The following is a 26,909-nucleotide window of genomic DNA, read 5'->3' as shown; positions in this document are numbered from 1 at the left end:
GTGTAGTTCTAGGTCTGTTCTTTGCAAATCTGATCTATGTGGTTCTGTGTAGTTCTAGATCTGTTATTTGCAAATCTGATCTATGTGGTTCTGTGTAGTTCTAGATCTATTCTTTGCAAATCTGAGATCTGTGGTTCTGAGGAGATATATTCTCTGTTAATCCAATCTGTTTGGTTTGGAGTGGATCTCTTCTACATGGCTCAGTTTTATATGAATGCATCTGATCTTTGTGTTTCTGCAGGATTTGTTCTGTATGGTTCTGTAAGGTCTGTTTTATTTCTGATCTGATCTATGTGGTTCTGCATAGTTCTGTATTCTGTGCAAATCTGCTGTGGTTCTGTGAGGTTTTTCTGTTTTGCTTCTGTAGTGTTTGTTTTATATGGATCTGTTCTGTGTGTTTTCTTCAGCACCACGGAGAGTTCCATGTCCTTTCCCGCGTAAACCGCTTGAATCCATCAAGATTCCATCTCGTGCCTGGCGGGAGTTCAGTCACGATGAGTCGCAATCAGAACCCGAGTGCCGCATAGGGTTTTTTGTGTGTTTGTTCCTCTGAGGCGTGAGTATCACAGAAAGTTAAAAGCACTAAAACACGAGTCACCCCAACAAAGCAGGAAAAAGCCCTAGAGCCTCCAGAGAATCGTGACTTGCGGAGAAAGAGCAATGCGTCACGGGTGGGTGGGGGTGTTCATATCCACGCATACAGTCACAGCTATACTCACTATGATATGATCCCAACGCGCTCATTCTTCTCCCCCGCCCCGCGTCGCGTCACATTGAGCGGGGCTGCCGCGATACAACTATTGATTTCATCTCTCTCTCTCTCTCTCTCTCTCTCTCTCTCTCTCTCTCTCTCTCTCTCTCTCTCTCGCTCCCTCCCTCTCTCCATCACTTCTTCTCAGCTTTTCTTCAAGTGCTGCAGAGAGACGCGCTGCTGCTGCATTGTGAGGAGAGAGAAAAAAAAAAAAAAACGCTAAAGGAAGATCTGCGTTCCCGCGCTCAGATGGCCGCGCGTCCGTGAAGTCTGGACTCACGCACAGTCGGTAAGTGATTCCAATTTTATTTAAATTTTTTTGTAGGTTTACGCACGAGTCAAAAGCGTAAAATAAACTTTAGTTGCGCACAGGGAACGTTCATACGGACGCGTTGTTGCGTTCAGCGTGAAAACGGAGCGGAGAAGTTGAAGTGTTTTTAACTTGACACCACATATTACAAACACGACGCAAACGCCCCAGTCTGACTCTAATGTACGTGTGTGTGACTCTATGTTCTTCCCGTTAGAACCTGTTTTCTATTTCTGTCGATTCACTTTTTCCCCATGAAGATCGTGACGTGAAATTGTGTTTTTACTATTTAGAATTTACCTGCGTAAATTCATCAAATTCATTCATCTGTTTTAGATTATTATTTATATTTCACAGTTTAGTCATGCAGGTTTAAATATTGCTTTTGCTTTTGAACAGCAAAGGGAATTTGTCTCTCAATGGGTAACAGTTAACACACACACACACACACACACACACACACACACTTATGTGTTTGATAGTTGTTCACGAATAAATAGGACTGTGTTAGTATGGATTTTTGTCGTGGATTACAGAACTTGATCTTTTAATATTAAATTTAACAGGTGTGCACTATATGTAGATGCAATATATAGACCATCTATTCCAGATTGCAAAGCCTGTATGCTGATGTTCTTTTTTTCAGTGTAACACAAAATGATCATTTAGCCTATTCAGATTTTCCCATACAATAACAATGTGTAGTAATTATGTCTGCAAAGGACCAAAAACAACACACCAAAAGTAGTTCAAAAGTCATCAGTATGACTCACACTCTATTTTCTAAGCCTTTTGAAGTCATCCAATAACTTTGTGTGAGGAGGACCTCAAATTAAAAATGGCAGGAGTGATGCCAGCAACATCCAACAACCTCATTGGTTCTCGCATGTCATGTGACGAAACGCCACTGACACGTCTAGCGGTTCTTTATTTGATCTGAGAAGTTTGTCAATGAATAATGACTAAGATTTTGTTCTATTCCTCATGCTAAGCATTAAATGACGTCAGAAGGCATGGATACAGTTGCATGGACAACTTTTATGATAAGTTCTCTGAGCTTTTTTTCTTTTCTGGAGCTTGACAGATGCAAGGACTGTGAACCGTTTTGCATGATAAAGATTCTTTACTTTTGTGTTAAGTGAGAGTAAATAATGGCAACATATATGGGTCATTAAGACATACTGTAGATCAACCTTTGTTCTGAATACTGGAGAATGCTGTTAGTGTGTGTGTGTGTGTGTGTGTGTGTGTGTGTGTGTGTGTGTGTGTGTGTGTGTGTGTGTGTGTGTGTGTGTGTGTGTGTTTTAAGATCCTCGGGGGCTCCTGGTGGTGTCCTGGATTATTAAAAGAGAGAGGGAGAGAGAGAGAGATTCACTTTAGGAACTTGTTCCCTGACAGAGTAAAATGTGCGTGACTGTCACAAGCAGAAAGAAATCCACCTGAAAATGTGAGTCATGGAGGCTTGTGGAGCAGATGTGTGTGTGACGGAAAGATAAAACGGAGAGGGAGGGGGATTGATTCCCATGCACAATGTCAGGACAGGCGAAATCTCATTACGGGGCGAGCTTGCGTCAGAGCCGGGCCGTGATTGATGCCTTTTCCCGCTTGTGCTGGCCATTCACACGCAGACCGATGACTTTTCTCCAAGTGCTAGTAAAAGGGTGAAAGCTGCGGTGCGTGAAACAACCTGCCTCGGAGAAGAGACTGATGCGGTGAATACACAAGTATAGCACTGTCCTGCAACGGGAAACGTTTCTTTACTACGGTAAAGTGCACTAACAAGTAGCAATGGCTTTTTGGACATTAATAATGTTGTGTATTATGGTGGTATTCTTTTGAAACACCTTGTACTGTAAAAACAACTAAACATGTATATGGCAATCATTCAGTACTACAGTATTTCTCAAAATACCATAGTATTAGCATCTGATACTTTCACTGCAGCGTTTTAGCAGAAATCTCAGCGTTGACCAGTTTTAACCGGCACATCTGTGTGTTCGTGTGTGTGTGTGTGTCAGTGAACTGGTCCTTTGACATTTGCCATTTTGATGAGGAGACTCTTTATTCAGTCTTTATTCAGGCGAACCACATATACATTCTCAAGCAAATTCAAATACTTTTTTTTTTTTTATATATAAAAAATTTAATAAATTTAGGTGAAGCTGGTGTGCCTTTGGAAATAAAACAAGAGACAATTGTATGGATAGATAGATAGATAGATAGATAGATAGATAGATAGATAGATAGATAGATAGATAGATAGATAGATATGGTTTCAGATGCATCAGTTTTATCACACACACACACACACGCTTACATGTGTGTGTCAGCTGATCAGTGAAGTGGATCAGACAAAGTGTCCCCCAGCGCACATAACATGTGACCTTTGACCCCTGTAGTCTGTTCCTTCAAAGCCACTCTCAGTAAAAGCACAGACGTTCACAACACACACAGAGTAGTTGTACTTACATTTGAGTTGTAGCAAATTATTTTTTATAGCATGCAAATTATTTTTATTCATTATCATCATTTTTGATTATTTTTTGTAGCTTTTTAAATGTGACTGAAATAGTGTCCTGTGGTGCGTCAAATGAATGTATATATGTACAAATATTACATATAGTCACACTTGATTTGAAAGATTCTTCTGTGATTTAGCTTAGAATGTTCTGGTTCAATTTGGAACCTTTACTGTTAATCTTAATTCTCATTATCCTCTATGATTTAATATTTGAAATATCTTCTGTTATTTAATAACTGCACCAACTCTTTTACAGTGTGCAATTTCAACAAAATCAATTCTACAGGATTCTTTCACTTAACAAAACTATCTATTTATTTCAGTAAATAATAAAATCCTCTTGTATAGATTGTACTCGGTATGTACAGCTTTTATTGTAGCGGATGTAGATCAAACTAGTAATCTGTCTTACACACACACACACACACACACCTGGGTTTTCATGTTTTATTGGGACTTTCCATGATTTCTATACTGTACAAACTGTATGTTCTCTCCCATTACACTAACCCTACCCCTAAATCTAGCCGTCACACAAATCTTTTTGCATTTTTACATTTTCAACATCACTTATTATGATTTATAAGCTGATTTCCTCATGGGGACCAAAGAATTTCCCCACAACGACGAGGATTTCTGATATTGCCGTCTTTGTGGCATCATTGTCCCCATAATGTAGGGTTTCCCAGGCGGCCACACACACACACACACACACACACACACACTCCACTGCCTTCATCCAATCTGTGCAGGCGTCCAGTATGAAACCCCCACAGCTGCTGGTGAGTCCCAGTGACCAGTGAAGCCTTCAGCTATCCATCATTACATTACTGCAGGATACACGTGTGTGTGTGTGTGTGTGTGTGTGTGTGGTCTTCTGTAAGGAGTTATTCATCAGCTTTCCACTAAACCACTGAGTCTGGTTACCCACAGATCTGTTTTCCGCAAGGTGAAGTGTGTGGAATCAGGGACACAGGAACACAGCGCGACCTTGCGTGTGCATACTCTCAAACACCTCGTGAAACACCAGCACTTACTCCGCTTCTCCAGCGCAAACATCGGAACCTTTCCAAATCAAGACGCATTTACTTGAGAAGCAAAATGAGTTTGCAGTGTAGATCATGAGGTGCGAGTGACTTCGGGACGGCGTTCTTCTGAGCACCATTAGTGGTTTATGGAGGGTCGAACTGTGTCGCAGCGTCCCGTGAGTTTGTTCCCGTCCTCCCCCTCCCGCGCTCACATCGGGGGTTAATGCAGGAAAACGGGTGTCGCATTGATTACATCACCCCTCTAATGATGTCATAGTACATCGGGAACAGCCTTTATTTGGTCTCAGACTAAATGATGTCATGAGTTGCGGGTCTTTTTTTTTTTTCTTGGTCTGTATTGCCGCAGCGTGCCGGACGAGTTTTCCAAGTCAGAATTTTCGGATGGATCGTGGATGAATGTTAACACTGCTGTCGTGCCGGTCAGATCCGTCTCGTTTTCTTCTCGCTCCTCCTCTGTGATTAATGAGGGCGTCTCTCAGTCTCAGCGGCCCGTGAAACTCACAACTCTCAGAGAATCCTCCTTTCGTTGTGTCTGAATCTGGACAGACGAATCAAATCAGCCCGTCTTCATGTGTTCCCAGACGTTGGGATTTTACATGTTTTAATAAATGACTGCTGATTTTTATGCTCAAGATCACACCGACTCGTTTAGAGCTTGTGAACCAGTCCATTGAAAAGAACCGAACTGTTGATGATAATATTTTTGCGTGCACACTTTTATTAGTCCACTGATAACTAATAATTACAAAGAAATGGCAACACGTTGAATTAAACTTACAATTTTGACGTAGAAAGAATGGAAATGGTATTTTCTTGTAAAACATACTCTTTTTTGCAACTTTTTACGGCGTGCTAATACATTTCTGTGAATGTTTTTTTTTTAATTATATTGGTGTGTTTAGTGTGAGTCTTGATTCTCGGACACGTCTTTAGTGGGTCTTGTTTCTGTGGCTCAAGGCTCTTAAGATTTGAGTTCCAAATGCCAGAGTTAATGAATATTAATCATATTCTAATGATGATCAGCATATTGGCCAGAATATGCTGAAATTCAGCCGCAGTTATCAAATGTCAGCTCGAATTGAGATTCAAGAAACATCCTGCAAAATAAAGGTGGTGTAAAATAAATCTTGTGTTCAACCTTTTCTTATCAAAAACACATTTTTGGCTGAATATTGTTCTGTAGTTGCTATTATGTTTCTTGATGTTTTGTGTTTTGGATTCAGGGGCTTTAAAATACCAGAACTAAAGGATATTTAAAAAGTTTGTTCGTTTTTTTTGTTTTTTACTTCAAAAGATTTTAGAATGTTCTGGTTCTATTTGGAACCTTTACTGTAATCTTAATTCTCATTATCCTCTTTACACATAGAATAGAATATTTAATCACAGATGGAATATTCTCTCTCATTCCGGCCCTTTCTCTGAGATATTATCTGTGAGACTGACTGAGTGTGTGTGTGTGTGTGTGTTTGTGTTTGTGTTTATTCTTCAGATTGGAGGAGATAAAAACGAGACGAGTGTGTGTGTGTGTTTCTGTCTGAGAGAGGAATGCTGCTGCAGTGCAGTGTTTGTGAGTTTCCAGAGATGCACATGTGTGAAGTCTCAGTGTTGTAATGTTTCTCTTCTTCATTTTTCCACAACTCTGTCCGGTGAGTGTCCGCACGACTCCCTGTGGAGGAGTGTGAAGCAGAGCAGGGAAATGCAGAGTTAAAGTGGGCACAGTGTCCTCTGCCCGCTATGCCAGCCTGATTTATGGCTTCTCCTGGCTTTCTGCAGGGCACATGAGCACCTCAGATTTACTGCGCTTTCACTTCTTCAGTTACACACATTCTGTTAAAACCAAAAATACATTAATTCAGATCTGAAATGCAGCGAAATTTGTTCTTAATTCATAGTGATTATATTTGAATACTTTGTAATTGTTTCTCTCTCTCTCTCCTTCTATATATATATATATATACATACAGTACTGTGTATGTGTGTGTGTGTGTGTGTGTGTGTGTGTGTGTGTGTGTGTGTATAATTTAATGATTATTATTTCATAATTAATTATTATGTGTTTTTATTTTTGTATATTGTGTTTATGGAAATACCTAATATATAACATTTTATTATTATTTTTTATTTTATTTTCAATTTAGTTTGTATATATATATATGATTATATATAAAATTATTATAGGATTATATATAAACTAATTTAACAATATAATTTTGTTTTTGGTTATAACAAAATATATGGTTATTATTTCATAGTTTTTATACATAAACAAACAAATTTATTTATTATTTTATAATTAAATATTTATATATATATATATATATGTGTAATTAAAAATAATTTTGTTTATGGTTATACCTTATATAAAAAAATATTGTTATTATTAAATAGTTATAAACATTTTATTTTCAGTTTAGTTTATGGTTTTATATATATATATATATATATATATTTAATTTGACAATATAAATAATTAAAAATAATTTAGTTTTTGGTTATACCTTGTAAAAAATATTTTATTTTTATTATTTTTATTACACATACATATACTGTATAAAATTATGTTTTGTAATTAATTAATTAATTAAAATATTTATTTTATAAATTATATACATATATAGTTATATTTTTGTATTTTTGTATTTATTTAATGTTTGCTTATATTTGGGTGAATTAGTAATTATAATTTTGTTCCCTTTTGCACAGAATGAAACCCTGCCTGTGTTTGTTTCTCCCATAGTGAATGAAGCGGTCAGAAGGAAACGTCACACTCTCCTGTCCACCTCAGTCTGTCCGTCTCTAAACCAGCCTTCAGGAAACTTACACTCGTCCTCTAAAACTCACGCTTGAGTCCTGCAACCATCAGCATCAGTGGAGATGGAGGACCCGTACAGAGACAGGACGTCTCTGGCCAAAGGCGCTCGTGACATCGCCAAAGTGGCGAAACGGCACGCCGTGAAGAAGGTCAGCAAAGTGGTGGACCGAGCCTCGGACGAGTACGCCTCGGGACGCAACTACAGCCGCTTCGAGAACGACGAAGACGAGGGTGCGGACGAAGACGGCTACACCTATCAGGACGGCGGCGCTCAGCGAGAGGAGGACGAGGGCTCCAGCGACGCCACCGAGGGCCACGACGACGAGGACGAGATCTACGAGGGCGAGTACCAGGGCGTGCCGGCGGGGGGCGGGGCTTCAGGGGGGCGGGGCCAGGTGGATGGAGTGAAGGATAAGCGAGAGCTGGAGAAGGAGAGAGAGGCGGATGTGGAAGAGCTGGCGCAGCAGTACGAGCTCATCATCCAGGAGTGTGGACACGGCCGCTTCCAGTGGCAGCTGTTCTTCGTGCTGGGCCTGGCGCTCATGTCTGACGGGGTGGAGGTGTTCGTCGTGGGCTTCGTGCTGCCCAGCGCTGAGACTGACATGTGTGTGCCCAACTCAGGAGCCGGGTGGCTGGGTGAGTGATCAAACAATCACACAAGACACTGACAGCGTGCTTTACACTCTGAAACTGGACAGTTAGTTTGGATATTTGATCTGAAATCAAAAAAACAAAAGTCGCTGTTTGGATTTAAATAGGCAAATGCTTAAAGGATTAGTTCACTTTCAAAAAAAATTTGCTGATAATTTACTCACCCCGATGTCATCCAAGATGTTCATGTCTTTCTTTCTTCAGTCGAAAAGAAATTAAGGTTTTTGAGGAAAACATTCCAGGATTTTTCTACACAGAATGGACTTCAATGGCAACCAACGATTCCTATGTTCAAAGAAGGTTCAAATGTCCGTCTCAGTGCAGCTTCAAAGTCTCGACACGATCTCAGTCGAGAAATAAGGGTCTTATCCAGCGAAACGATCTGTCATTTAAAAAAAAAAAATATATATATATACTTTTTAACCACAAATGCCCGTCTTATACCATCTCTGAGATGCGCCTCGTATTACGTCATCACGTTGGAAAGGTCACGAATTAAAAAAAAAATTATAATAATAATAAATTAAAACAAAGATGTCGGACGATTTTGAAGTTGGAGGAGAAAATGAGACGACATTTTTTGCCCTTCCCTACCTTTTTGAACCGGAGTACACAGACAAATAACTTAGATAGATGACGTGACGCGTGACCTTTCCAACGTGATGACGCAATGCATGGCACATCTCAGAGATGGTACACGACGAGCATTTGTGGTTAAAAAGTATATATATATTTTTTTTTTAGAAAATGACCAATCGTTTCTCTAGATAAGACCCTGGGATCGTGTCGAGACTTTGAAGCTGCACTGAGACGGACATTTGAACCTTCTTTGAACATTGGTATAGTTGGTTGCCATTGAAGTCCATTCTGTGGAGAAAAATCATGGAATGTTTTCCTCAAAAACCTTAATTACTTTTCGACTAAAGAAAGAAAGACATGGATATCTTGGATGTCATCGGGGTGAGTAAATTATCAGCAATTTATTTTTGAAAGTGAGCTAATCCTTTAAGAGTCTAATGATAATGATTGGATCATGATTGCAGTGATTATTATTAGGGGTGTAACGATACCCTCATGTCACGATTCGATACATACTCACGATATGATATTATTGCGATACTCCAAGACATTTGGTAAAAGGTTAACAATTTGTTTTACTGTTGATTAAAATGCTACATTTGATATTACATTGGGTGTGTGTAAATGAATGGGCTTGGACTTGATGCTGGAAACCCAATGCACAGGACAATCGGGACACCAGAATAAAAATATTCATGATTCTGAAGCTGAAAATACAGAATTATTTCAGACGAATATGCTTGCACTCTGTCACTGGCTTGATATATGTGACCCTGGGCCACGTCTTATGGGTCATTTTTTTTTTAATTCAGATTTATACACCAAAAATCTAAATATTGAGAAAATCGCCTTTAAAGTTCTACATTTATGTTCACGATTCGCTGCATTCACTCACAAAAATAAATGTTTTATATATTTACGGTAGGAAATTTACTAAATATCTTCATGGAACATAATCTTTACTTAATATCCTCATGATTTTTGGCATAAAAGAAAAATCGATAATTTTGAACCATATTGTTGGCTATTGCCACAAATATACCCGTGCGACTTATGACTGGTTTTGTGGTCCAGGGTCACATATATAAAATAATGTTGGACACTTTTTACTGTTAACATCAGACATTTGGCATTATCAGGACCCACACATATTCCCCCATTGCATTATTATACATCATATTCAACATATATATAGTAGTTTAATGTAGTATTGACACTAAAACTCTGAAAACTTGCATTTTTTCTCACACAGTAATTTGTATTTTGGGTGAATATACACAATACAGATTGTCACTATCCATGATACATAATGTTGCATTTTTGTATTGTGAGTGGTATATTGTTACACCCCTAATTATTGTTTGTCTAGCATGTTATGTGTTTGTCAACAGTTCTTCTAACCCTAACTGATGGAGTGTGCAGCTTTTCATTTCTTAAACACACATGTACTGTAGGAATGACAATACCAAGATTCATCAGGCTCAGATTGTGGGAGTATAGTTGTGAGGAACATGAAGAATCATTTCTTAAATTGAGTCCAGATCTTAAATTGATTGACAGTCTGAGGGATGTGCTGGAGGAGACTTTACAGAGCGCTGGACTCTTGCATCGACAATACAAGATCTTGAGCAAAAATTGTTGCTCCTCTTGATGGAAATAACATCACTCACAACATTTATTTCCATCAAAAGGTGCATACATTTTTGCTCAAGATCTTTTAAAAGAAGCCAAAGCATTAAGAAGGAGAAAATCTATTTTATGCTACTATTAATTGATATTATTGATGCAGGATTTAATTCACTTTAAGTACAAATCATTTTGTGTCTCTTTATTAAAGAAATTAATAATTGTAGTAAGGAGGCATTAAATTGATCAAAAGTGACAGTATAAGAAATGTATAATGTTACTTATAAAAGATTATTATTTTAAATAAATGCTGTTCTTTTGAGCTTTCTATTCATCAAAGAGTCCTGAATAAAATGTATCACGTTTTCCTCAAAATATTCCACAGCAAAACTGTTTTCAACACTGGTAATAATGTTTGTTGAGCATCAAATCATCATATCAGAATGATTTCTGGAGGATCATGTGACTCTGAAGACTAAGAGTAATGATGCTTTTGTATATTTAGATCTACTTTTTTCAGCAAGCTTGTTGCAGTGCGTTCTGGTGGTATACTCTTAGCACATAATCAGCTGAAGATACTGGAGCGTTTGCAGTGGTCTTTGTGTTGAGATCACCTCTGCTGTCTTTAAATCCAGTCCGTGTGAAGCGCACCAGTTCTCTATTATTCATCTCTGTCTTTGTACCCACACGCTTCTGCAGTCACACGCTGTAAAGACGACAAGATGCTTTCTTACGCCCTTTGATGTGAGGGAGGGTTTTTTCCTTGTAATGAGTGTGTGTGTGTGTGTGTGTGTGTGTGTGTGTGTGTGTGTGTGTGTGTGTGTGTGTAATGTGGGTGGTTGGGTGGCGTCTGCCAGCAATACCGTACTGTGTCGTGCTTGTTTGATGGTTTTTGGATGTGTGTGTGTGTGTGGGTAGAGACTGTTGTTGTATTATTCAGTGATCTCTCTGGGTCCGGATGAGTTTATTGTCTTGTACCAGCAGGTACAGCACATGTGTGGGTAGATTTGAGCTTATTTAAGAGGAGCTGCTGCTCTGTGTGTGTGTGTGTGTGTTTCCTTCACTCTGCCTCTTACATAAGTATTTATCTATAATAATATGCAGATCACACTATATACGATATAATGGAGACAAATCAAATGAAAGAGCTGATGTTCTCCAGATGTTCTCCAGATCATTGTCATGTTCCGAGTTTATTTTATTATTTAAGTTTTTAATGAACGTTGTAAAGGGGTCGTTATGGCTAAGTTACTTATGCACTATATCGCTTGGCAGAATAATTGTTTATTGTGGTCATTTAAGTAGAAAATGCAATTATTATTAATAATTTTTTGAAAATTGGCATCTTTTATCATATTTTTGTGACATTGGTAGTCACCAATTGTTTTCTGGAATCTATTTTTGTTCTGTATTCATTTTAATAGTGTAATTACATTTTAAAAAACAAAAAACGTGTCTAATCAATTGAATTTATAAACTTTTTTTTATAAAACATTAACAAACATTTTTTACAATAATAAGGTTATTGCTGTTGTCTTTTAAAAAAAATCTGGATTTATGATTCAGTACAAATTTTATTTAACAAAAACGGTGGTAATCAAGTATTAACAATTTAATTAATCTTTTTTAGAACAATTTCTGCACAATCAAATCAAAGTTCTGCACAACAGAGGCTTACTATTTAAGTTTTTTGAGTTTGTGGGAATGACGATAGTTTCGTCAAATGAAGTGTCTTTGTCCTAACCCACGACAAGCTTGTTTTTTTTTGCGTGCCTGTTGTGTCTGAAATACATGCATAATTATTAAATATGCACCAATTGGTGTTATTGTGTTGCGTCTTGCAGCATTTTTCCTTTCAGCGAGGACAGAGAAATGAAACTTGTTGCATCATGTCTGTGTGATATGCAGGTGTAACAGTAGTTTTATGCTTCTTGGTGTTATTGGCACAGTGTAGAGCTCATTTCTGGATTTTATCACACTAATTATGGCATATTTCAGAACAGTGCTCTTTTTGTTTGTTGCATTCGTGCACATATAGAGTTATGGTGTATCGATGTAGATAAATCAAAAGCAGTATTTCCAGTTTCTTCTCCCTCTGCTTTCTTCTCTCTCTCTGATCAATACTCTGCACTTAGTCTTGATTAACCGTCCTCTTCTGAAGACGTGTGTGGTCTTACCACTCATTCACTGGACAGAAGCAGAATCATGGGACAAAAATAACAAACTAATTCATGATGACTATAGATATACTTGTACGTCTATTTTATTCAACGTCTTTATAGTTATTTAATAGTTATTATATAATATTTAATATTTGCTTATTTAATATTCATAGTACTTTTCGATGGCAACTATTACTAATACTGAATAATTGAAATACAATTTTAAGTGGATTATTTAATCATATTAAATTCCAAAGCAGCATTACATTTATCATGACTGGAAAACAACCGAGAGAAAGATCAAGATCAAACCATTAAGGTCTATTTAGTTTAATATTTGTATAGCTATTGTATTTAATATGTATTATATAATATTTAATGTTTATAATCATATTTAATATGTATTTAATATTAACAATATTAATATTTATATTAATTATTTATATTTGTAATATTTATATGAATGTATTTTTTTATAAATAATATAATAATTATATATATATACAATTATATATAAATATATAAATATATTTTATTATATTATAAATATATACAAAATATAATATATATAATAAAAAATATAATTTATATTCATATTTATATTCTTATTAATAATATTTAATATTTACAAATATTTAATTCCTACTACTACAAATATTGAATAATTCAAATAGTTTAAATCAGATTTTAAGTGGATTGTTTAATTTCATATTAAATTCTAAAGCCGCGAGCAGAGAGAAAAATCAAGAGCGACGTTGACTATAAATATACTTGTAGGTCTATTTCATTCAATATTTTTATAGTTATTATAATAAGTGTTGTATAATATTTAATGTTTATAAATTATATTAAATATATAGTTTAATATTAACATGACTTTTTTTGCTACTATTACACAAAAAACGACTCGTTTCGGAAATCTTTCTCAGTATGACATCATAGAGCAGCGAAAGAAAAAGATCCACGCCCACTTCTACATCATTGCCTCTTTAGCCCCGCCCACTGATTCACGCTTGTCGCACAGTAGTAAATACGAGACAGAATTACTAAAGGACAGATTCCTCTGAGGATTACCGGATGAAAAACACACTCTTTGCTTGGCGTTCATTGTGATCCTAAGCGTGGGTGAACTTTTAACAAGGTTCCAGATCACGCCTCTGTTTGCTTGTTCACTTCATTTCACCGCAGATTAGTTTTTTAAACAAGGCTTTTCAGAGAGACTGAACATAAAAGATGATGCAATGTTGACTATACTGGATCTGACAGTAATGTAAGTGTAGGTGTGAGTAACAGTGTTTTTACCTGTGCGTCACTGTTGCTCTGTGTGTTACAGATCATATGAGATGTGCTCACTTTACTGAAAACGATGAGCGATGAGTGTAAGCATGACAGTGTGACGAACCACGGTACAGTCACCTTTCTGTAGTGTTTCAGCTCTAATATAATAAGTATTATTATAATACAATATTACCACACAAATACATAGGAATAAATACTGTATAAAGATGATTTATTACCAAGCTGTCACAGACTGGAGTGTCTTTTGAGGTTTAGGCTTGTCTTCTGATTCAGGATCAGACTCTGGCTTTTCAAAACACCTCCACGCGTTGAAAATGATTTTAATATGCAAAACTGTAACCCAGTCATATCAGTGGGCGTTTGCTCCAGGTCTTGAGTGTGGTGTTTCAAAGAGTGCGTCAAAAACAGGATAGAAAATATTCTGTTACTTCGAAATTAGGATGTTTTTTGATGTGAAATAAGTGGACCTTAAATATCATTATATATATATTTTTTAAAGCAATTCATGACCTCTTAAGAAAAAAAAAAAAGAGTAATGTTGACTATAAATATACTTGTAGGTTATGTTATTATGTAATTTTAGTTATTTAATATTTATTTCATAATAATAGTATATAGTATAATAGTACTTTTTAGTACTACCATTGTAAATATTGAATAATTCAAAATTTCAAATCACATTTTAAGAGGATTTTTTAATCATCATATTTCATACCAAATTCTAAAGCAATAAAAAGGCAAATATTTAGCAATCTGATACGAACAGTACTTTGCTACTATTATAAATATTGAACTATTGATGTATTATTCAATCATATATTATTTAATCAGCATAGCATTTATCATTTGTGAAGAAACATTTGAGTTGCCAAATACCAAAAAAAGTTCAATCTGATAAGAAAGTGTGAGTTTGTGGCTTGTGGTTCAGTATTGTGTGTGTGTGTGTGTGTGTGTGTCGTTCACGAGGTTCGGTTCAGGTAATGAACAACAAAGACACACTGCCGCAGAGCTTCCATTATCTCTTCTCTTTCTTCTTCTTCTTCTTCTTCTTCCCCTGCAGTAAAGCTCGCTTATTTACCCTCCCTCTCTGTAATCACTCGTTCTTCTCCTCCTCCTGTCCTCTTCGTCCAGGACGGCTCTTTCCTGTAATGATGCTCGGAGAACACACACTCACACACAGGATCTTTTTGTTAAACACACACGGTTGGCCCGCGGTCCGCATGCGCTCGGGATCAATAACTCGGATCGATGAATTAGAGCGGATGGAGATATTCCCCACTCCCAGATAAAGAGAGCCGTCAATCACACATGCAACTGAGAGTGTGTGTGTGTGTCACGTAAGTCCACTGTGAATACACACGCGTACACTGTCCTGAGCTGGTGAAGAGAACACACCGACGTTTATCACGCTTTTAAAAGCAGAAAGAAAGAAAGAAAGATCCCAGCTAACAGGGAATGTTCTCAGAACGTTAATCAAGGTTCTCTCAAAGTTATAAACAATTGTAGACATTAATAGAATGTTTGTTCTTTAATAATGTTCTCAAAACGTTTGCAAAAAAAAAAAAAAAAGCAAATGAAATCACTTTATTGTTACAGTTCACGGAATGTTTAGTTGGAGGTTCTTTTCAGTTTTTTTTAAACGTTCAAAAAATAACGTTTCCATAATGTTTGAAAAACCAAATCAAATGGAACGCTTATAAAACCTTTGTTCAAACGTTTTGAACATTCAGAAATAGCGTTTTCGTAACTTACTGGAAACATTAACAAAATGTTTTTAGAGCTTATTTTTGTTTGCTGGGATACAAAAAAATGTGATGTGGATTTTTAGTATGTGAAACAATATGTGCTTTACAAAAAGAAAAAGAAAGAAAGAAAGAAAGAAAGAAAGAAAGAAAGAAAGAAAGAAAGAAAGAAAGAAAGAAAGAAAGAAAGAAAGAAAGCAAGAAAGAAAGAAAGAAAGAAAGAAAGAAAGGGTGGAAAGAAGGGTACAGTAAATGTGATGGGGGTAATTCAGTGTGTCCATTAGCTCGGTGATCACATTCCCAGTGTTGGAGAGAGAGAGAGGATGGAGTGATGGAGAGATGAGAGGTGAGACGCTGTTCTACTGAAAGACCCCTGAGAGGCGTCTGTAATATGCCCGACACTTTCTGATTTCACGCTTTACTGCTCTCTCTCTCTCTCTCTTTCCATCCTTTCATACTGCAGTATCAGCAACATCAGATGTTGTACAGCTCAAGCTCAAATGTGTGTGTGTGTGTGTGTTAAATGCATATATATATATACACTTGTTTAAAAATAAATGTATTCCTTTTATTCAGCAAGGATTAAATTGATCAAAGAATCCTGAAAAAAAATGATTATGGTTTCCATAAAATTATGAAGCAGCACTACTGTTTTTAATAATCATAAATGTTTCTTGAGCATCAAATCATCATATTAGAATGATTTATGAAGGATCATGTGACACTGAAGACTGGAGTAATGATGCTGAAAATTCAGCTTTGATCACAGGAATAAATTACATTCTACAATATATTTACATAGAAAACAGTTTTTTAAACTGCGATAATATTTCACATTTTGACTGTTTTTACTGTATGTTTGATCAAATAAATGCAGCCTTGGTGAGAATGGAAACTTTGTTCAAAAACATCTTACAGACCCCAAACTTTTGAATGGTAGTGTGTATTAATATTTAGTTAGGACCAATTATTATTGCTATATACTGTATTAGGGCTTGCATAGACTAGTTGGATAGTCGACTACTTCCACCACTAGTTGCCGCTGTCAGAAGCCATTGAGTACCCCGAGTGTGCAATAACCATACGACGCGCTTGTTCTCTTAATGCCGGAACACATTGTATGATTTGGGGCTGTCCCAGACGAAAGGTGACCAGTCGTGGTGATTTCTGTGGTCGTGCTCCTAAACACTGGTCCTGCGTTGTACAGTGAGAGAGATTTAAAGACGGCCGTTGTCACGTTCTTGAGACCAAAGATAGCTTGAGATCATTTTCTGACAGTGTCAGATATTTAGCATGATCATGTAACTGTGTGTTTGCTGCTACGACCTACGTCTACTGACTAGCCAATAAAAATGCAACATGAAATGGCGTATTGATCAATGTGACATGGCGCTAAGAGCCCTATTTGAACAATCTAAGTGCATGGTCTAAAGTGCACAGCGCAAGTTCACTTTGGCCGTGTCCGAATCCACTTTTGCTAGTTTAACGACGGGAAAAATGGTCGGCGCTCCCGGCGCATGGTCTAAAAGGGTTGTCCCTATTCTCTTAATGAGTAATGGGTGTGTTTTGGGATTTACGTAAACCAATCAGAGTCTCATCTCCCATTCCCTTTAAATGCCAGTTGCGCTCGCGCCATGGTGGATTCGCTATTTACATGACGGAATTTGATAGTGGAAAGACCGAACGCGTCTCCAGAGCGCAAACGGATCTGCTCATGCGCGAGGTAAAAGAGCGTAAGCAGACCATCTACGGGACAAGCCAGATTCACCATATCTTTATGTACACAATTAGAATCTTTTACATTGTAGTCTTTTTATTTTAAATATTTGGCATGTGTGTGTGCTGCTGTGCGTCCCTGTGTGTTTAATAAGCAGAGTGTATGTGCGTTGTGGACACGCCTATAGGCGCACATTACTAACGTGCTCTTTAAATACCAAAAAAATATTGCGCCACTGACTTTAGAGCAGGTTTCAGTCGGTCAACGGCTCAGTCTATTTCTGTTGCACCAACAATGCGCCAGAACACACCTCGTTCTCAGACCAGCAGCCCATGGGCGCACAGATGGCTGCAAATGCATTTGCTATTTAAACAGCGTGGCAAAGGACGTGAAAATGATAACTGCGTCAGGCTGAAACTAGCAAAAAACACTTGCGTCGCACTTGGCGCTGCATTGCTCCGGGTGTAAGATAGGGCCCTTAAACTTAAAACTACTTACCTCAAGCTCCATTTACTTAATTACAAACAATTGCCAAGTTGACATCTTTTCCCTAGCCATGACCACGTCTATATTCTCCTCTTTCGCTTCCTCCTTTTTTTTCAGCGCACATAAAAACCACAATTGCTTTAGTGCGATTGATCTTGCTCTATTTGTTTACCACTAGCGATTGCTGATCACGTTTTATTCTTCTCTAACTTACATCCTACGATTCAATAGGTGTCATCATCGTACAGTCTACATATCTCACATGTTATATGAGGAAGCTAATGTTGTACCCAAACACACTGTTAAAATTAATTTTATTAATATGCAGTATGCATGCACATATCGTTCGACGTCAAAGACGCGGATGTTTAAGGTTATAATGTTGTGTGTCAATTTACGTTATATTATCTTTACAATAGGCTTTCAAGAGACTTTCTGCCCATGTGTGCGGTGTGTGATGTCACGATATACATCAGCAGAGACGACGTATACAGTTTTTCAGCCTGTATTGTGTTGAGACTCGCGTCATAACAAGAGCGGCGGATGTAGATACAGCAGATTCTGCCACTGAACAAACAGATCACGTTTCATCGCTTGGAAAACCACTGTGGACTAACATCAGATCTGAAAAACACATATCTGTGTGTGATTTGAGTCTCAGCTTGAGTTTATCAGGATTGACACTTGTGTAATCAAGCTAGATTAGTCGGTAACACTTTACAATAAGGTTCATTATTTAACATTACTTAACATGAACTAAGAATGAACAATAATTCTTCAGCATTTATTAATCTTAGTTAATATCAGCATTTACTAATACGTTATTAAAATCAAAGGTTGTATTAGTTAACATTAGTTAATGCACTGTGAACTAACATGAATGAACAATGAACAGCTGTATTTTTATTAACTAACATTAACAAAGATTAACAAATACTGTAACAAATGTATTGCTCATTGTTAGTTCATGTTAGTAAATACATTAACTAATGTTAACTAATGAACCTTATTGTAAAGTGTTACTGATTCGACGTCTGGCCCCGCCCACTCTTGTCCTGTCCTGCACTCTGATTGGTGGAGCAAATCAGGGGCCAGATTCACAAAAAAGAAGTTACGATTTTTTTTTTTTTTTAAGAAGTTTGTAAAATGTTCCTCCAGTCCCTGTTCCTTGTTTCTGTTGAGAGTCATGCGCTTCGCTCTGGTTGTTGCTCGCGCTGGTTTCCGATGGGATTGTCAGTGACAGGATCAGGGGAATTATGGGCGCTTCTCAAATCAGTCTGTGAGACAGAACGAGAGATAAGGAAATTTCACTCCGCAGGAGCTCATTTTTACTTACTGAGTGCTGGGATGTTAATAACAAGAGCTTTGACATGTTGATGCAGTTCACTGAAATAAATCCCACGTGAGAGAAATCTTTAGGAGGAGAAGGCTGTACAGTCAAGAGAAAATATGAAGGAAAAATCTATTTCAATGACCTGAAATGAATGTATGGTATTACAAAAAATGCATGTTTGAGGTGCCCCTATTATGCTTTTTTGGGAGGTATAACCTTTCATGTAGTGTGTAATGAAGCTGTTTGTGAATATTTGTGAAAGATCAAAGTTCAGATAAATGGAGTTTTTGTCTCCAAGAAAAGAGTATCGATTCTGAACCGCCTGAAACGAGTAGCCAGTAACTCCAGTCTCACTTCCTGCTCGAACCTGTGTATGTTTGTAACTAATTTGCATAATACCAGCCAAGGTCTTCATTGGTTGCCGGCGAACAAAGTTTGCTTTGCCCCGCCCTCAAACACTGTAGTTATCGCTGAGGCCGGAAGTGATTGGTTCGAGAAGACCGCGTTTTCTGCTGCCAAAGTAAATCCACTCTGATGCACTTCTAAAGGATGAGATTGATATAGTAAAACCAACGTCATCGTTACTGTTCGAATCACTGTGTCTATCAAGTGCTGAGGAAGATCCGGAGCTGAAATCCATATATGGTAATGGCCATTTGGTTTACGACATGAGCTGTAAGCGGTCGACCAATCACAACAGACTGGGCCATCTGACCAATCAGAGCAGAGTAGACCAATCACAACAGACTGGGCCATCTGACCAATCAGAGCAGAGTAGACCAATCACAACAGACTGGGCCATCTGACCAATCAGAGCAGAGTAGACCAGTCACAACAGACTGGCCCATCTGACCAATCAGAGCAGAGTAGACCAATCACAACAGACTGGGCCATCTGACCAATCAGAGCAGAGTAGACCAGTCACAACAGACTGGCCCATCTGACCAATCAGAGCAGAGTAGACCAATCACAACAGACTGGGCCATCTGACCAATCAGAGCAGAGTAGACCAATCACAACAGACTGGCCCATCTGACCAATCAGAGCAGAGTAGACCAATCACAACAGACTGGGCTATCTGACCAATCAGAGCAGAGTAGACCAATCACAACAGACTGGCCCATCTGACCAATCAGAGCAGAGTAGACCAATCACAACAGACTGGCCCATCTGACCAATCAGAGCAGAGTAGACCAATCACAACAGACTGAGCCATCTGACCAATCAGAGCAGAGTAGGCTCTCGGAAAGGAGGGTTTTCGAGAGACCCTTCATCGAACCGTTTTCAGACTCTGAGAAATGAGGTGATGCTGCAATGTATATTATGAAAAAAATAGTCTTTGACCCTTAGATGCATGTTAACCTAGTGTAGGAGACTCCAAAACACAATTAGGAGCCTTTAAAATAGCATAATAGGGGCACTTTAATACGCTAAAGCTCCAGCCGAAAGCTTTTTTATAGTTTTTCCTGTAGTAGAGAATTTTAGTAGAGTATTTTTACACACAGTATGTATATATATATATATACTGTAAATATAGCACATATTAAAGTGCTTTATGGAAAGATCAGTGACTGTAATACTGTAGATGTGGCTCTGTGAAAGCAGCTCTTTTGCTGAATATAGCGCATCGGTCTAGAAAGCGAGAGCGAGCCGCAGTATTCAGTGCTGTCTGACAGTAATGGATGACCAGGGCGGCCCGTCACGTCTGCACAGCGAGATAACACACACTCCTCCTCATACTCTCAGAGAGAACGCCAGGGATGAAGAACACCAAATAGCACTGAAAGATAGACAGAGATGCGCCTCTGTGTTTTCATTGGTCGAGCTCGTGCATATCAAATGGCCTTCACTTTACATTCTACAACATAAATTTGCATTTTTATTACTTTATCCTGAATGAGTGGACAGGACTGGATTTATTCTATTATATATTTGTGTGTGTGTGTGTGTGCGTGTGTGTGTATTTACTGGATGGAATGAGTGATGATCAACCCGTCCTTCTGAACTCACAGCTGGAATAAAGGAACAATGATTGATATATTCCTGTTATCCTTTCTGTCGAAGCATTGCACATCTTGAGTGAATAAAAGCCCGGTGTAGATCATCTTCAGTTCTTATTTACTGAGCTCAGGTGTGTTAGTTAGCTATATATTGTCTTAGGATATCATGGATGCATTCCACAAGATGTGAACAAACAAAACTGTTTGTCGCCAGAAGCATTTTACAACCAGAAGTTGCAGGTTTCGAACAATATGAGATGAACTTTCAATTTTGGTTCAACTTTCCTCATCTAAAAATTTATATTCTGTCATTATGTTGATCAAAACCAGTATGACTTTCTTTCTTCTGCGAAACACAAAAGAATATTAAACCTCATAAATCTTTTGGTATTGACAATAAATCTTTGTGTGTGTGTGTGTGTGTGTGTTCACATCTTTTGGTGAGCCGTCCCTTTAAATGTGCCCTTTCAAACTTTACTGTGGCTCGGGGTGATGGAAACGGATCAATGAAACTAATAACAGCTGTGTGTGTGTGTGTGTTATTTATGTTGCAGTTATTGACCACATAGGGAAATTCTCTAATGAGATCTCTTTATTATCTCAGTTGTTAGACAGAAGTGAGGTTAAATGCAAATCAAATGGAGGATTTCTGTGAGAGATGAGTTTCAGAAGAGATCTCAACAATGTCTCAAACTGTCTCCACATTCATTTTATATCTCTATATTCTTTCTTACTGAAGGACAACTATTGACTCACTTGTGTCTGTTTTATTTATCCAAAGGAACTGCAAGAGAAACATCTGAGGCATTGATACATTTCTTTTAATGTCACAGTTAAGTTTGCAGTGTTGCCACGTCCACTTATTATTAGAGTTTTGAGCTTGTTGTTTAAGCTTGGCTCATAAAGCGATCAGGTTTATGGAGTTATTAAAGTGAGCAGGTGTGGGTCGTGAAATGTTGGTGAAGTATTTGGATTTATTTCAGTTTATTGTGGGCTTGATCAACATGAATGAGTCAAAGCTCGTACCGCTTTCCCTGTGATCTCTTGCAGAAGAGAGAAACATCTCTGATTCACGTTAAAATCAAGCGGCAACTTTCCGGTCTCTCTCTTGAATCCGACACGGAAGTGACTTAAACTGCAATTCATCGACTGGCCTCTAGAGACAGGCTCCAAAAGAGAGTCAATCCCATAGACCCCCATGTTAAAATGCCCAACTTTACAGCAGAAAAAAACATGTTTACAGCCTGGTAGAAAAAGTGGTTTTGGTCTATATAGCTAATTTTGCCCTTCATGACAACTGTGAGGGGGGTGAATTTTTTTATAACTCATCCGTTTAAATTATATTAAGCTTTAAAGTTCTGCATAATTAATGGCGTGGCCACTTGAGTGACAGGTGGATTGCCGCTGCTATCACTACTAGACGTTTGTCCGCTGTCTGTTACCCGTCACGTCACCTCAGCTAATGGCCATTTTCGTTTATCCGGGAGTGACGCGCTGTCAAGATGGCGACGGCCAACTTTGGGCTTCAGTAATGCTCTTCAGAAACCTACGAGTGACGTCACGGACACTATGTCCATTGTTTTATACAGTCTATGGTTAAAATACGTCATTTACTGCTAGTTGCTGAGTTTGGTTCTGTACACACTGCGTAGAACTTTTGTAAACGTGGCTGTCACTACCTGCATTTTTTGGGAGTTAAAGGGGTCCTATAATGCCCTTTTCACAAGATGTTAAATAAGTCTCTGATGTCCCCAGAGTGTGTATGTGAAGTTTTAGCTCAAAATACCCCACACTCGTTTTGTGTGTGTCTCTTTAAATGCAAATGAGTGGCTGTTCCCGGCACAGAGGGCGGAGCTTCAAGAGCTTGTGTGTGTGTTAGCAGCTCCAATTATCTCACGCAGACACACACTGAACATTTCAAACACTTTTAGCCTTTTATGTTCAAACCGGAGTCAGACAATGATGGAGAGACTCAAAAAGAAGTGTAGAATGCAACAAGACGTTTCTGAATGGCTATCTTCTAGTCACTGATTAGCATATTCTGTCATGATAATCTATAAATCGCGTTCCCGGGGGCGGGGTTTATGTAAATTTTAGGGCTGGTGATGTCACTAACCTGGGAGGAAGCTCGTGTAGTCCCTACCAGCTATTTGTTGTAGTCCTTAAAAAGCGACTTCTGTAATAGAAAATATCTCCCTTTGCTCAAACAGCAACATTACACACTAACTAAAGTTACAAAAGTGAAATCATAATCAAGCACCCCTTTAATTCAGCTGTAGAATGTGGTCGTCAAATGACTGAACTGTGGGCATTGTGTACGTGGCCTTAGTTGTGATGGATAAGGTTAGGGTGAAAAGCTAGAGACTGCATTGTGTCAGTGAATGTCCTCACAAAGATAGATGTACAAGAATGAGTGTGTGTGTAGTATGTGGTTTCATGATGATGATGATGATGATGGTGACCTCCTGCTTTTCCCTCTGCAGGCAGTGTGGTGTATCTGGGAATGATGGTGGGAGCGTTCTTCTGGGGCGGTCTGTCAGATAAGGTGGGCCGACGGCAGTGTCTGCTGGTGTGTATGTCAGTCAACGGCTTCTTCTCCTTCCTCTCGTCCTTCGTTCAGGGCTACGGCACCTTCCTCTTCTGCAGGATGTTCTCGGGATTCGGGTGAGTCTCTCGCTCATATTCCATGAGGATGAATGGAGGAAACCATCTATCTTCGACTCTGATGATCTTTCCTTTACTTAGCTAATGCAGTGTGGGAAAGGTTATTCAGAGCGTTCTTAAAGGGATAGTTCACACAAAAATAAAATTATGCCATTGATTACTCGCCCAAACCCGTACGATTTTTGGGTAACACTTTATTTCGATGGTCCACTTTCTTTTCTTTTTCACCAGACATTCAGACAAGTAACTTTGCAGCTACATGTAAACTAGCAGTCATTAGAGTATTAGTAGACTGTCTGCTTCATATCGGCTAACACTTTATTTTGATGCTCCTCAACAATCATTCTACTGACTATAAGTAACTTTGTAAGTACATATCAGTTTATTCTACTTACCCGAACCCTAACAGTCTACTAATACTCTAATGAGAGATAGTTGACACGTAGGTGCAAAGTTATAGTTAGTGGAGTGTCTAAAGTGGACTATCGAAATAAAGTGTAACCCAAAAGTCTTATTGGTTTGGAATGACATGATTGAAAGAAAATCCTGAGGTTCCCACTGGTATTTATAATTTTATGGGTTTTATGTTTTACCATAGTAAATTATGCATAATTACATGCAACTAACCCTCAACCAAATCCTAATCCTACCCTAATCCTATAGTAAGTACATTGTTAATTACTCAATACTTAAATGTATAATTACACTGTAACAATGACACCTTAAAATAAAGTGTAACCACTGATTTATAGTGACTTTTAACATTAAATTGAAAGAAAATCCCGAGGTTCCCGCTGGTATTTATAATGTGTGCTCAACTTGATCCCAGACAGCAATATCCCCTTGATCCGGCCCACATCTGGTACGTGTGAATTCCACGTGTACCAGATGTGGGCCGGATCTGGGCTGACACTATTTTGCCGTCTGGGATTATTTGGACCAGACTTGAAATCAGCCTTTGATTTGATGTGATATGGATGTATGATGCCATGCAAGCAGTTAATAATAAACAGTTATTGTTAAGCAAACGAATGCATCAGTGAGTCAATGGTGCATGATAAGTTAATCTGTTTTGCAAATGTTTATATAGCCAGATAAAGTGTGTAAAACACTGAAATGATCTTTTCTGATAATCGTACACCTGCTAAACAAATGCTAGCATTGACATTTTGCTCCTTTTGAATCATCTTCTGATTATTGGACCACTTCAGAAGCTGGAAATGTGCCGTGGGAATATCCTGAATATAGAAGAATACAGCACAACTCCATCATGTCTGCTGTCTGAGAATAAAACACACACACACACACACACACACACTGTTCCTCTGTCTCTCTTCAAGCACTTCTGCAATGTCACAGTTGTTTTAACCTCCTGGCACAGAGCCGTAATGTACGAGGAGAGAGAGAGAGGGTTGTATTGCTAACTGAATTTGAGCGTGGTCTCGTGGCCTTGCAGTGACTCCAGACTGAATCAGCGTCTGAAGCCGGGGGTCAGAGGTCACACAGACTGTAACACACAGTAGAGGCCCAAAAATAGCTAGATGCATCACAAAGGAAGAGCATAAGACAATTTATTCATTTGATTTTATTAAATTTTATTTGATGAAATGTATTCATATTTATGTATTTATTTAATTAAATTAATCGATGTAAGCAAGCTAATAATGAACACACACACACACACACACACACACACACATATATACACTACTGGTCAAAAGTTTTTAAACGAAGTATCTTCTGCTCACCAAGTAGTGTATATATACTGTATATCAATGATGCATTAAGCTGATCAAAAGTGACAGTAAAGACATATATAATGTTACCAAAGAATGTATTTCAAATAAATGCTTTCTATTCTATCCATTCTATTCCATTCTATCAAAAGATCCTAAAAAAATGTACCAAGGTTTCCACAAAAATAGTCTGCAGCACAACTGTTTTCAACATTGATAATAATCATAAATGTTTCTTGAGCATCAAATCATCATATTAGAATGATTTCTGAAGGATCATGTGACACTGAAGACTGGAGTAATGATGCTGAAAATACAGCTTTGATCACAGGAATAAATTACATTTAAAATATATTCATACATAGAAAACAGCTGTTTTAATTTGTAATAATATTTGACTATTTTACTGTATTTTTTATCAAATAAATGCAGCCTTGGTGAGCAGAAGAGACTTCTTTCAAAAACTAGAATAAATCTAATTTCCCACACTCCTTTGCAGGATTGGCGGGGCGGTTCCCATCGTGTTCTCGTACTTTGCGGAGTGTCTGGCCCGTGAGAAGCGTGGGGAACACCTGAGCTGGCTCTGCATGTTCTGGATGGTGGGCGGGATCTACGCCTCGGCCATGGCCTGGGCCATTATACCACACTATGGTGAGTGACAGCACCAACCGACCAATCACAAAGAATGCCGCCGCTAGAGTTCTTACTAGATCAAGAAAATATGATCATATAACACCGATTTTATCATCACTGCATTGGTTACCTATAAAGTTCCGTATTAATTACAAGGTATTGCTACTGACTTATAAAGCCCTAAACGGCTTAGCTCCAGTCTATTTAACGGATCTTCTATCACCCTATAATCCATCGCGCTCTTTAAGATCACTAAATTCGAGGCTTTTGGTCATACCTAGGATATCCAGATCCACCAAAGGAGGGAGAGCATTTTCACATTTAGCTCCAAAACTCTGGAATAGCCTTCCTGATACTGTTCGTTGCTCAGACTCGCTCTCCCAGTTTAAAGCTAGATTAAAGATGCATCTCTTCAGCCAGGCATTCATATAATACTTTTAATCTTACAGTTCAAATTACAATCCGGCCTCTAGTTCATAAATGCCAGAGGAGAACTGGCCCCCGACTGAGCCTGGGTTCTCCCAAGGTTTTTTTTTTTCTCCACTGGGTCACCTGATGGAGTTTTAGGACACCATTAGGTCACCTGATGGAGTTTTTCGGTTCCTTGCCACTGTTGCCTTTGGCTTGCTCAGTTGGGGATATTCTGGGGATATTTAATTTGATTTTATCAATCAATAAATTCCACTAGAAACCAACCTTGTTGTATTATTTTAATTTAATACTGTGAAGCTGCTTTGATACAATCTGTATTGTGAAAAGCGCTATACAAATATACTTGACTTGACTTGACTTGACAAAGCTCCAGTACAACTCTATATCCAGCCCTTAACCAGTACTT

At 38.1% G+C, this 26,909-nt stretch overlaps 1 protein-coding gene across 1 annotated transcript in view; it reads left to right on the top strand.

The window, feature by feature from the left end:
* The first annotated feature begins 610 nt into the window (after nt 1-610).
* The window catches only part of LOC311277205 (synaptic vesicle glycoprotein 2C), a 46,532-nt gene continuing 20,233 nt past the window's right edge, over nt 611-26,909 (top strand). Inside the window, exons 1-5 of the mRNA XM_084387430.1 lie at nt 611-671; nt 900-1,040; nt 7,369-8,079; nt 23,522-23,702; nt 25,938-26,089. Coding sequence (XP_084243556.1) covers nt 7,506-8,079; nt 23,522-23,702; nt 25,938-26,089 — 907 coding nt within the window. The 5' untranslated portion in view covers nt 611-671; nt 900-1,040; nt 7,369-7,505. The remainder of the gene's footprint in view (nt 672-899; nt 1,041-7,368; nt 8,080-23,521; nt 23,703-25,937; nt 26,090-26,909) is intronic.

Source organism: Rutilus rutilus (assembly GCF_951802725.1).
Source record: "Rutilus rutilus genome assembly, chromosome: 18".
In the NCBI taxonomy this organism is placed as follows: Eukaryota; Metazoa; Chordata; class Actinopteri; order Cypriniformes; family Leuciscidae; genus Rutilus; species Rutilus rutilus.
The sequence above is the reverse complement of the archived record's forward strand: the minus strand, read 5'-3'. Positions and strand labels throughout refer to the sequence as shown.